We start from the raw sequence: 13,077 nt of genomic DNA, 5'->3' as shown, positions 1-13,077 counted from the left end.
ATCACCCAGATCTAAATCCCTCCACTGACACCTTGTGGCTCGGAGAATAAACTTTAAAATATTGTTACAATTTATAAATCACTGAATGGTTTAGCACCACAATACATTAAAGATCTGCTGTTGTTGTATCAACCTTCCAGAACCTCTCAGGTTCTGCTTCTGGTTCTGCTCTGCATCCCCAGAACCAGAACCAAACATGGAGGAGCAGCATTCAGTTTTTATTCACCACAAATCTGAGCAAAAGTCCAGAAAACTAAAAAACAGCTGAAACACTGAACGCCTTTAAATCTAGACTAAGACCCCTCCTGTTTAGAGTTGCTTCTGAAACATAATCAATTAAAAATTTATCAACGTTCTCATGTGTAATGGGGGAATTTGACAAAATATATTTAATTTGCTGACTGTGTGTGTGCTTTGTGTTTTTGTGATGTAAAGCACTTTGAACCGCCTTCTTGCTGAAATATGCTACAAAAATAAATTTGATTGATTGATAAGATAGAAGTGATCTTAGGACCATAACATGTTTTAACACAGAGGTCAGGACACTTCCTGACCTGGTCACCCCTTTCTGGGGGCCAATGTGTAGTGAAGATATGATATTTGATAAACTCTCTTAAGACCAGAGTTATATAAAGGTCACATGGAATAATTTTGATATTTACTTCAAAACAATGTGTAATCAGTAACTGTTTTTCTGAAATATACCTCAATAATTATATTGAGGTATAACTATTGAGTAGAGCCTTTTTCTCTGTTTAAAAAACCCATATCTTGGCCTGTCTGGTAATAAAGAGACGTTGTTCCTCTCTGTGAAACACTTTCCAGTCAACTGAATCTACAGTAAAATGTTCTCAAAATGATTTCAATGCTGGTCCTACTGCAGCTCTGGTTATTAATGTGCGTTCTTTTATTTTGTTGGGTCAGTACCGGATATGGGGAAGTGTGTGTATGTGAGTCTTGACTGTGTTAAACGGATCCAAAGTATCAGCGCACAAACAGCCACAACAGCAGGTCGCTTCGTCCCTGTGAGAGCCGGGGGATCCACGAACCTGAACTGGGAGTAAAGATTGCCCCGCAACTCATTCAGTCTAGCTGTATTTCTTGCCCTTTTTTTTTTTCTGCCGGTGGCGGTTCCGAAATAAGACCAGGTGACACATAGGACGCGGAGGGGAAAGACTCCCAGAGTATTAGGATAGCTTTCAGTTTCCCCGCTCACTTGAACATGGCTTCAACCACCTGCACCAGGTTCACTGATGAGTACCAACTGTACGAGGAGCTGGGAAAGTAAGTTCTGTTCATTATCTTGGGTGGTACAGTACCGTGTTCTACTGGAGTCCACCTATGGAAGCAGGACGCCTCGCTAAATCTCGGTTTAGAGTCTCTTAAGGTGTTGGGTCACTCCTAACTCGGCTTTATTCTAGTTCACGTAATCGGAGAAGGACTTTTGTTCTGTTCCGATTCTGGAACGTGAACGGGTTGAGCTGAAAACGCGCCTCCTGACCTGAGTTCGGCCACTCAGGTGTTTGAATCAGGACAGAACTGGAGCTGCTGTTTGCTCCAGGAGGGCGTGGTTCTCCAATCTCTGCCCTTTGCATCAGAAACTTCTTTTGCCTGGGGTCAGAGGTCACTTTCTAAGGAACTGTTTATTGTTTCGCTTTGTCTTCAGGATTGCGGTTCAGTAGGTCTGGAATTCACGATGAAAATTAATATATGAACAGCATGCATGGATGGAAGTTTGAAAGTTTAACTCACAAACTGCGCCTAAAAAACACTTTTGTATCTTATTTTATCCTGCTGTCGCTCTAAGCTTCTTAGAACTGCCTCCCAAACTACTGCAGGCTCGCGAGGCTGGAGACTTAATTCAGTTGAGTTTAATTTGATGTATGGTCAGTTCCTAATCCTAACCCAGAAATTCTTGTATGAAATTCTTCTATTATTACACTGGGCTGCACTGTGGAGCAGTTGGTAGGACTGTTGCCTTGCAGCAAGAATGTCCTGGTTCGATTCCCGGCTCAGGAATCAAACCATGACATGTTCTCCCTGTGCATGGTGGGTTCTCTCCGGGTTCTCCGGGTTCCTCCCACAGTCCAAAAACATGACTGTCAGGTTAATTGGTCTCTCTAAATTATCCCTAGGTGTGTGCGTGTGTGTGTGTGTGTGTGTGTGTGTGTGTGTATGGTTGTTTGTTCTGTCTGTCTCTGTGTTGGCCTGCGATGGACTGGCGTCCTATCCAGGGTGACCCCACCTCTCACCTGAAAGGTTTGGTAGAGATAGGCACCCTGCTGCAGAAGATGGATGGATATTATTATTCTGTAAAATTTATGGGAAAATAGTAATAATGGAAGATGGCAGGACAAGGAATAAAATATGATAGTTTACCGGCCAAAACGGGAGACAGTATGCAGACAACTGAACAAGACACTGAACACAACTTCCATCTTCACAAAATGTCAATAAAAATGGAGGGCATCAGATTTTAGTGGTTGTAGCACAAAGAACCGGCGGTCCTGGTTTGTGTGTTGCCTTGGCGAATCACCCTTCCAGTGCGCCCCTTAAAACCTAAGACACTCCCCAACAAAGTTGTTAATGGGGGATTAATGTTCCTCTGTGAAACACTTTCCAGTCAACTGAATTTACAGTAAAATGTTCTCAAAATGATTCTAATGCTGGTCCTACTGCAGCTCTGGTTATTAATGTACGTTCTTTAGATGGTTCTTTTAGCATGTCTCCTATATTAGTAACCTCCACTGCCACACAGCATTTCTCCTGCTAATGCTAGACCCACATGCATGGTTTTGGTTATATTTGCCCAAAATGCCCTGAGCTATGTCATGGAAAAATTACAATAAGGTCACATCTGCTAGTCATATCAATCAATCAATCAATCAATCAATCAATCAATCAATCAATCAATCAATCAATCAATCAATCAGCTTTATTGTCAATTCCTCTTACATGTCCAGACATACAAGGGAATTGAAATGACGTTTCTCACCATCCCACAGTGATACAAGACAGGGCGTTACTAACATTGAGTAACAATAAAAGGCCCAGAATAACTAAAAAATTATCCTAAGCAATTAATAAATAGATGTACAATAACTAGACATATAACGTAAAAAGTTTTACAACTAAAAATATATATGTATATATACATATATATATATAAGTATATAGAGATATACAGATAAAAAAAGTGGTGGAAGTGCAGAGTTAAAGTGCCGAATTTGCCCTCTGTGTTAGGAGGAAGGGCAGTTGTGCAAGGTTCTGGATTTCTTCTTCATCTTCTTGGCCGCTTTGATGCTGAGGGGAGGGAGTTCAACATCCTCACAGCCTGATGGATGAAACTGTTGGAGAGTCTGGTGCTGCGGGAGCAGAGGCTTCTATATCTTTTCCCGGAGGGCAGGACACTGAACAGTTTGTGGGCAGGATGGTTTACATCTCCCACAACCGTGACCACTTTCTGGGTGAGTCGGGTGGTGTACAGGTCTTGCAGGGCGGGGAGTGGGGCACCAATGATCTTGGAGGCGGTTTTCACAATGCGCTGCAGGGCGTTCTGTTCTGTGCAGCTTCTGCCCCACACTGTGATGCAGCTAGTCAGGGTACTTTCTATGGTGCCTCTGTAGAAAGTGCTCAAGATGGGTGGTGGAGCACTTGCCTTCTTCAGCTTGCGCAGAAAGTAGAGGCGTTGTTGGGCCTTCTTCACCAGTGATGTGGTGTTGGTGGTCCAGGAGAGGTCTTCACAGATGTGCACCCTGTGAAGTCATGTCATATGAAATGTTTATGAACTCTCACCAAAAGAACTATTTGGGTTTCATGTAGAAGGTTGGAAGTTGTTTTCTACAGCTGCATCAGAACCAGACTGTCTCCCCTTGTTAATTCTTTATTCTTGGTATAAGACTCATGTGTTTCTCTGCCTGAGAGCTTGGCCAGGTTTTAATCCAGACCTGCTTCATCACTGATTGTCCTACAAGCTCTCTGTATTGTGCACAATATAAGAATAAACCTGATTGAGTGATTTCACCTGAACAGTGCTTGGAAATAGTATTTTTTCCATGAAAGTTATCATCCACTTGGTCTCTCTGGTAGCAGAACCAGAGTGGCCTGTGTTAGGCCTGGGACTCACAGCTCCAAAGTGGACCAGAGTTCACTTTAGGTTTGTAGGTGGACCAGAATTTACTTTTTTGGTCAGAGTTGCAGATTTCTGCTCAGGTCCCTCTTGAAAATGAGATCTGAATCTCAATTGTTAAGTATTATTTTTAAGAAATGCATTTTGAAATTGACCGGAATAAAACTTGGCATCTCTGAATGAGGAAACCACAACGTAAGTAGATCTGATTGTTTATGTTTCAACCTGTTTTCTAGCTTTTTGTCACTCCGTTTTTTGCTCAAAGTTCTTGAATTTGTCATATGGTTGCTACTTTATTGTACTGATGTAATCAGTGATGGTTAATATGATACAGTATTAACCCATCAGCTATTCACCTGCACTAAATGCAATCTTTCAGGAACTCATTTCCATAGAATTCCAGAAAAACAAGGAAGTGCCTGTCCATGTGAGTTCAGTGCATGCAGCAAATGTTTAATCACACAACCTCTGTTTTTGTCCTGTAGGGGAGCTTTCTCTATTGTGAAGAGGTGCATGAAGATTTCCACAGGACATGAGTATGCTGCCAAAATCATCAACACCAAGAAGCTCTCTGCCCGGGGTAAGAAACTAGCCTCTGAGGAGAAGTCCTCAGGCACCGCGTCTCAGCGGGAAGACATTTTAGCAGCGTCACCCCTCAGAACAACTTCCTCTTTGCAGCCACAGGCTTTCACAGGCTTTCTCATGCCTCTGCAGCCTCATTGTGTCTGTAGCAGCAGAAAGTCAATGCAGCTGCAGTCTAACCACAGCTCACTCAGCTGTAAATTCACTTTTCTTTTCCTTTTTTAAACTTCCCCGGCCTTCATCCAGAGCAACAGGTCGAGCTTTGTGTGACTCATTCTTCAAATAGTGTCTGACTCACGCCGATGCCAGCGGTAGCGGCTGGCAGAACAGTGGAGTGGTTTGTTTCTCTTGCAGTGAGCATCTGTTCACACCGTTTCCCTTTTTTTATTTTGATAATTAGGTGTGCAGTGTGGGCCGGCGCTCCCTGCTGTCTGTGTGAGGGTCTGCAGCAGAATCAGTCAGCAGCGCAACACTCAGAGAGGAACAGACTCAGTAGGCACATGTTGGCCTTGGTGTGCAGAGAGTCACAAAGGAGCAGGGGATTTCCTCCCACCATTAGCAGCTGCAGGACGAAAAGCAAAATATTTGATTGATGCGGTTGGGCTGAGAAGGGCTGAACCATCTTGTAGTAAACTTGGAGGGGAAATCTGATCTGTGCTGGTTGCCATAGGCGTTTCCATCCATCTTGTGCTCCAATGGTTGCCTCATGGTAGCTGATGGGGACAAGTTAGAGCAACTTATGCAAGAGCACCAGACCTGCTTTTGCAGTAATCTGCAGTAATCTCGGGCGGTGTTAGAAACCTGGTTTGGGTTGGAACTGTGGACAGTTCATGTTCAGTCTTTTCTGTAAAATGGATGCAGTACAGTGACTAAAAGCGGATGTTTTACCTCTTGCACTAGCTGTGGACTTATTGTGGAGAAATGAAGAATCATGTAGCTTTGGCACAGATGAGCAATGTTGGATGTCAGAGCAAAAAGTGTGCAGGAACTTGTGGCTTTTTAGGGTGCATTCACACCAACCATGTTCGGTTCGTTTTAATCCAACTCCAGTTTGTTGGCCTGGTGTGAGGTGTGCATGCATAAACGGAAGTATCAAGTGGACCACAGGGTTTCCCCCAGAAAACCTGCTCAGTCCAGTGGTCAGGGCGCCGAGGCGGTCCAATGGCAGTCCACCGTGTTTTTGTATTAAAAGATGCTAAATAGACAGAAAATGTAAAAGGAAAACATTGCCAGTGAAATACTATTTAAACCCACAACTAGTCTTATAAACAACAAATAAATAAATACAATTAAAATGATTATCAATTATTTGAACTTCTGTCTAATCCAAATTCAGTCAGTGGTTCCTTCAGGTCCCCCAGGACTTCAGGGGCCCCATAAATGCTAATATCTTAACACAGACCACAGATACATAAATGTAATATTTGTTTATTGAAATGATCATTGCTGCTAAATTTGATTTAATTGTTTCAACCTACATTAATTAAAAGATTTTAAATTGTTTAACATTTAAATGTAAGATTTTAAGGAGCTGGCAAGTTTACTTTGTACAACTTGAAGGAACAATATTCATAGTTAGATTGTTTTGTTACCATAGCAACAATCTGATGCTGTGAGTTTAATCTATGAGTTTGAATTCTGTTTGTTCACAAATACAAATTAGTAAACTGCAAGTATAACTTATTGTTTTATAGGTTGGCCAATTAAACTGCTCCCCCTCTCCCAGATTTCACTAACTAACCCTAATAGTGAAGCTGTTAGAGGTGCTGATGAGCAAGAGGGGCCCTTAAGTCAAATTCTGCTCAAGGCCTCATACAGCCTTGGAATAAATTTGCTCTTCCAGTGAAACACTCAGAGCAACAGAGACCCTTGCAATCCGATTTAAATTAATTAAAAAAAGAAATAATACTTTTTTGGATAATTAATTTTTCTAATAAAAACAAGCAACGCTTGGCCTGGTGGGGGGGCTAGTAATACGTGTTATAAGGCTTATAATACACTGGGGGAACCCTGGTTGTATCTTCCATCATGTCTGTGTTGCAGACATGAGATGGGAGAATGTTCCACTTGTCCCATCTCTTAAGAGGATGAACAAAAGCTAAAAACTGAAGATGTTGCACTGCTTACTCAAATAGTGGACTAAAGCAGAACCACCGTAATTAAAGTAATATGTTGGATTTAATTCAGCCTCGGGCTTTTGATGAACTAGTTCTGATTCCTGCTCCAGATGCCAACCAGGAGGATGTTGTGAGGCGCTGTGCCTTCAGACCCCAGCAGATGAAGTGGAGTTGATTAATTAATTATAAGTTATTGGGGCCACAGTTAGTGGTGTTTGTCACTACAGAGAAAAAGTTGTATGTGTTCATCTGCTTTATGTGTGATGGGATCTGGATATGTGTGCAGCTTGCTGACTGTTAATTAAACCGCATAAAAATTTAATACAACTGAATAGCCTATGTCAATATCCATTTTAATTTGATGGGTAAAAATGGAATGTGATGGTTTTTTTGTCCTGTCAGTCAAAACGATGGACAACAAAAGTCTAGCACAATCTTTGAATATGATATGTAATTTTTTTTCTTCCATATTGCCCAGCACTACATGACTGAAGTCAATAACCCATGTGGATCCTTTGTCCTGCAAAAAAAATCCCTGAAATCATTGGCAGTTTAAGTGAAACGCCATCCACATGTTGTGATCGTGGATTTTGTGTTCAGCGGCAAGACAGGCTGGCAGGAAGGGAAAACTAGGCCAGTGGTTAACAGACAGTGAGTCTTGGACTCAGTGGAGTGGAAATGATCACTTCACAAACCCACATGGATGTGGAAAAGCTCGCTCAGGTTTTAGGGGCAGCCATTCTGTCGTTTCAACTTCTGGAAAATACCCGGGGCTCCAGCTGTACACGGTGCAATGCTCATTACCATGGAAACAAACAAAAAATGGAGAGCCAAATATAGTCTGTGGTGAAAGAATGAAGCTGAACTGTACTTTATTACTGCATTTTTTTGTACGTGTGGGGAGATGATACATCTAAAGGATGACCAGATTCCATTCACAGTGTTGAATGGGCCTTTTTGGTCAAAGATTCTCCTGGGTAATGTCCAGCATGCTCACTGTACTGCACTGTCCACTCACAGAAAGCAGCCACCCTCGCAATCAAAGGCTTGAAATAAGTTGTGTGTTGGAAGTCAGCCTGGCTGCTGTTGTCAGCAGCTCAATAAGCCACTTATACATTACACTGCTGGGACCAGACATGAAGCAGGAGTCAAGATGGGAGATCTGGTGTCATACGAGTATGAAGGTAAAACAAAGCAGTTTGTACACAATGTGTCTTTAGACTGTATCCAAATCTCCTCCCTCTGCTCCTGCTGACACATATGGCCCACCATTTGATTCCTACTGAGCCACAAGCATTGGCTTTCTTTATCACGGAAATGTTGAGGAAACTTTTAAAATATTGCTGAAAAAAGAGAACTGGAATTAGGCTCGGAGCAAGTCAACCAGGTTACGCAACTAAAATGTTGCATCTGGATGTTTAAGGAGAATATTACAATATTCAAAAGAATATTCAGTGAACTCCAATCCACAATCGCACAGCATTCTGGGAGATGTTGGCATAAGCAAGGCTTTTGCTGCTCACTTAAGCAAGGTTGGTGACATCGACTAATTCACTCACTCTGGTTGCCTGGCAACAACCACAGTTGGAATGCAGCAGTAGTTTGAATTTTCACCACTGTGCCTTATAGCTGCTTAAAAATGAAAAACTGTGGATAAAACAGGAAAAGTCACTCCACAACTTTGACACCATTTCAGGTATTTAAAAGAAAAAACAAATCAATAATAATCAATATAACAATTCTCAATATAAGCAATTGTCGATATTGACTGATATGAAATACATATATTATGATACGTTTTTCAGCCAAAACTAGTATTGCAACAGGCTAACAATGAACTGACAATGGGTTTTAGTCAACTGAATGGCTCTGGTTCTTGGTGTTCTACTTGAATTTGACATGGAGTTTAAGTATTAAAAGTGAAGATTAAGTGCATGTATTTGTGCAAAAAATCCATGCTGAACTTCCCTTTTTAGAATCGCTCCACACTTGCTTATAACTTACTGAAAATATGTCGTTGGACCAATGCCAGGCAGCATGAAAACTAGAAATTGGGCATCTGTGTAAAAGAACAAGTGTCTGCCTAATTCATCTGCCTGCCTAATTTCCCATCAATCAGATTGTGCAAGTTATTATTCTTTTCCTTTAAAGAGTGCTTTGTGCTATTTGTACCTGTTACAAAACTGTTGAGCCAGCAGAACAGTGGAGAACAGAGTGGGAGAGGTGGGTAATCCAAAACCTGTTCAAATCAGGAGTGCTGACTTTCTGGAGAACTTGAAACAAAACTCAAGACTACTTTTTTTGTCCATTGTTGTTGCAACATCCTCCCCCCTTCTCTCTATTCTCTCACTCTCTACTTCCTCTTCTGAGAGGGGAGATGTGGTACCAGCTCTCCATCTAACTGGTTAATTGAGTTTCCTAAATCTGCTGGGATTTATCCTGTCCAGAACTGAAGTAAACTCTGTTTAAACTGGCATTGAGAAACGATTCGCCTGGTTTCTGACGGCCTCCATCCAGGTGTCCCAACCTTCTTCCCCCTGTGAATTAGCCAGACTGATCAACCTGCAGCCAACTAGTTTCACAGAGCTCACCTGTTAACGGTCGCTCCTTCTCTTTTATTACAACTTGCACTTATTACTGAACCAGGTAGGTTTTAGTGACTCGGGCGAGTCCCAAGGATGATGTTTTAAATTTGGGCTATCAGGAACCAATAAACATTTTCCAGCTCTTCCTCTCCAGAATCAAACATCAGAGCTATTTTACAACCATCAAAGAACTTTAAGGTGACTCATTAATTGAATGTCCACAACATCTTTTAGATTTTCTTGATGCTAAATATTTTATTAGTAAGGCAATTTTTCAAGGGTCAGTACAGCAGAACTAATCAAATATGTAAAATCAATCATCTAGTCTATCTTTCCCTAATACTGACACTGAGAACTAAAAAGGGAACCTTTGAGAGAGACGGACAGAGTTTGGCTTTTCGAACCCCAGACCTGGCCTGATGATGAAGGAGGTGTTGCAGCAGGAGGAGGTTGTTAATCGATGAAGGCAGGGATCTCTGTAGGTCTGATGAGCTTTCTTCTCCTCATGGGTGGTGAGGTCACACAGGACTTGGGTGCTGGCAGGAAGAGTACTGACTTAGAGCAGCAGGTCTCGGGTCTTAAGATGACTTCATCATGTGTGTAGCGTTCCTCAGCTTCTTGTCTTGCATCTCTGAAGCTCCCTTCATCTTGTCTCACGACCTTTCTGGTCCGTTGAGATGTAGACGAGCCGACCTCATGGAAGGAAGGCACCAGTTCTTCGTCTTCGCCTTTGTCTTTACCTGCACAACCTTTTCTCTGAAACATTTAAGTTGTTTCACAACCTGTTTCCAAATAAGGTGTTGACCATCTCTGCTCTCCTGTTAGTTCCTCTTTTCCCTTAACCTTTCACCTTCCATCCACCTCCAACACATCAGTGATCTTTAATTGCAGTTACACCTTCTACACCATTTCAAGTTCAATGTCAAAATCACATTTATAACTTCTTTTACTTCTCTGATTTATCATTCATTTATAATGTTATGATAACCATAACTTATTAGTTACTCTTATTATAAGCTTAATGTGAGTTATTACAGATGTTTTCTGAAAAGAAACCAAGAATAATCCATGATTCTAATTATTTGATATCAAAGTTACAGTTACTTGTTTTACTTGTAAGAGTTCCCACTAATGTAAGTGTAACTATTATTATAAGCAAACCTCTCTGTCTGACTATGATTTCTTATGATTAGATAGAAAAAAGTAGAATTAAAGCAAAGTTTGCAGGACTCAAAAACAACACACACAACCAAATTGATTTTATTGATATTTAAGTCTACTGTTGGGTCTAGATGTCACTTGAGTGATTCATTCTAAAGATAACTTTATTTATTGTTACTGTTAAACTAAAATCTCCAGCATGGGGAAGTGGGATGATCTGGGGTTTTCTTAACACCATCTATGGAGTTTTGACAGAGTACAGATTACATGCTGTTCAATTTGGGAGGGAACAACTGCTGCAAACTGGGACTTTTAAAGCAAACTTTGCAGCTTTATATTACAAACAAATACCCACAATTTTCCATTAGGGCAAGAGAGCGGGATTTGGGTGTGTGCTATGTGTGCATTCATATTTGCATTTGGTCGTTGGATGTAAGGATCTATCGTTGATAGTGTTGATGACTTCTTCCTTGGCTCACAGCCTACCTTTTTATTATGTTGAGGTGTCTGCCTGTCTGCCTTTCATTTATGTTGGCACTGTGAATGTTTGCCTGTCAAGCAGAGAGGAAGATGAAGTTTAGACACTGGTCAACTTAAACCCATTTACTTGTTCATATTTTGGAAAGAAGGACGTTACGCTGTGTGTCTTCAGAGGTTTTTGTCGTTTCCATCAGTAGTTGATGGTGCAAAGGGGGAGCAGGTTGGGATGGATCATTGGACTGGGTTCAGTGTGAAAGAGAACCATCTTGTTCCTCAATCGAACACAGTCTACTGGACTATCACTTCTGAAAACTCTATAAAGAAGTAGCTCTTGATTTTTTTTCTCCTCTTTTGTAACTTTGATCATTCATGATCTGACATTGGTGAGAATTAGAATTTGGATCTTGATGCTAAAATGTAGGAACTTTGTTATTACCATATCTATATCTGATGATTAAAAGAGAAGCATTTGCTCCTCATGGTTGAATTTGCTCTGCTGGCATCATTACACTGGACACTCCTAGAACCAGATATCTGTGAAACAGCAGATTTAGCAATTGCCTTTCTTTGTACTTTGCTGTCACTTGGTACTTGTTTAATGTTGTCCACCTCGTGGTAATAAGCTGTTTCTTTCTTTTACATTGCTGTTGTTTTAGAGCTCAGAAATAGAGAACTTGCGATGCCTCCTTCTCCCAGTGTCTGAATTCGATGTAAAGTGGAGTATTCTCGTTGGGCTTTCATCAAGTAAAATAGGTCAGCCACTTGAGGGACAGACTTCTTGCTTTAATCAGGGCCTCTCTGTCTAGCTACTGTAGTCTACTAACAGCATCTATCAGACGTGTTTTTTTCTGCTCTTAATAAAACCTCTTTTGGAACGAAGATGACAAGGTCAGTTCTATCCCTCAGAGGCTTTGGGGTTCTTCACAAATGTCATTTTTCTCTCATTAATTTGGTTTTTCAGGAAGTTGATTTTCATAGAAAAGTAGACTGTAAATGCATAGACATGTACAATAAAAAACAAGTCTGTTGTATGTTTTAGACACCTTTCTTAATTTGAATAATGTACTCTTGCTTTGCTCTTCCAGGGTGAAAAGTGGGGAGAATTTAGTTATCTCAATGTTTGCCCTTGAAGAGGGGGATGACTATGAACATTGGGTGTTGAATCGTTGTCTTTGCACCTTGTTGAAACCACACAGATTGCTTTGCCTTTTCCTCGTTTGTGTTGCTTTTTAATGATGTTTTTAAGGTCCAGAATGGAGCACAGGGACATTTTATTCACTATTTTACACATTTTATTAAGGTTTTAGAACTCCAGTGCTGCACATTCGATCCCATATATCTCACCTTTGAACCTGTAATATGAAGCAGCTTTATAGATTGTATATTGCTTCCTTTAAGGAAAATGGTGACCAAATTCTAGTTCTGTTCAGAAATTCTTCCTGGTTAACTTCAAGTGTAGATGGAGCTGGCAGAGCATGAGTGTGACTAATAGAGGAAGTGAATTTCTGTTGCACACAAGTATACAGTTGAAAAATATTTGAATAGTGGGGCAGAAAGGTAGGAGGGATCGGATGTTTTAATACATAAACAGATGGTGGTAGGTGTGTTCTTAAACGGACATCTCACTCAAAACCTTGACATTTCTTCTTTACTGCAGTAGAGAAGAAACTACTACTTCTGATATTTTTTTTATTTACTTTACAATTGTCATTTTACTAACTTGGTTTTAAAACAAAGAAAAAGCCTTGCTTTTCTTTTCCTTTCTTATTGGAAGCTACTTGGTATGTATATCATTGGGAATTTTATAAAAACAAAAAACCCAAACAAACTAAAATCTCCCACCTCCAACTTCTGCAAAGCCCAGAACTGAAAGGACAAAGTTATCTCATTGTTATTTTAATATTAGGTCTCTGTTATTGGGACTTGCACTCGTTTGTCCCATGTTGTGTTTGACACCAACCTCCTGATGGGACGAGACACCAGAATGAACCACATGACTAGATTTCTTTTTTGAATATGCCAG

At 40.8% G+C, this 13,077-nt stretch overlaps 1 protein-coding gene across 8 annotated transcripts in view; it reads left to right on the top strand.

Moving 5' to 3' along the window:
* The first annotated feature begins 917 nt into the window (after positions 1-917).
* Positions 918-13,077, top strand: part of camk2d1 (calcium/calmodulin-dependent protein kinase (CaM kinase) II delta 1) — a 113,814-nt gene continuing 101,654 nt past the window's right edge. For 5 of the 8 annotated variants that reach the window (XM_044097131.1, XM_044097129.1, XM_044097127.1 and 2 more), the window contains exons 1-2: positions 951-1,284; positions 4,615-4,709. In XM_044097131.1, coding sequence (XP_043953066.1) covers positions 1,223-1,284; positions 4,615-4,709 — 157 coding nt within the window. In that variant the 5' untranslated portion in view covers positions 951-1,222. Of the gene's footprint in view, positions 1,285-4,614; positions 4,710-13,077 lie in introns of all 8 variants that reach the window. The other 3 variants (XM_044097133.1, XM_044097130.1, XM_044097132.1) reach the window with 2 other exon arrangements.

This window comes from Gambusia affinis, linkage group LG18 (genome assembly GCF_019740435.1).
Source record: "Gambusia affinis linkage group LG18, SWU_Gaff_1.0, whole genome shotgun sequence".
Taxonomy (NCBI): Eukaryota; Metazoa; Chordata; class Actinopteri; order Cyprinodontiformes; family Poeciliidae; genus Gambusia; species Gambusia affinis.
Note: the sequence above shows the minus strand (reverse complement) of the source record. Positions and strands in the feature narration are given on the sequence as shown.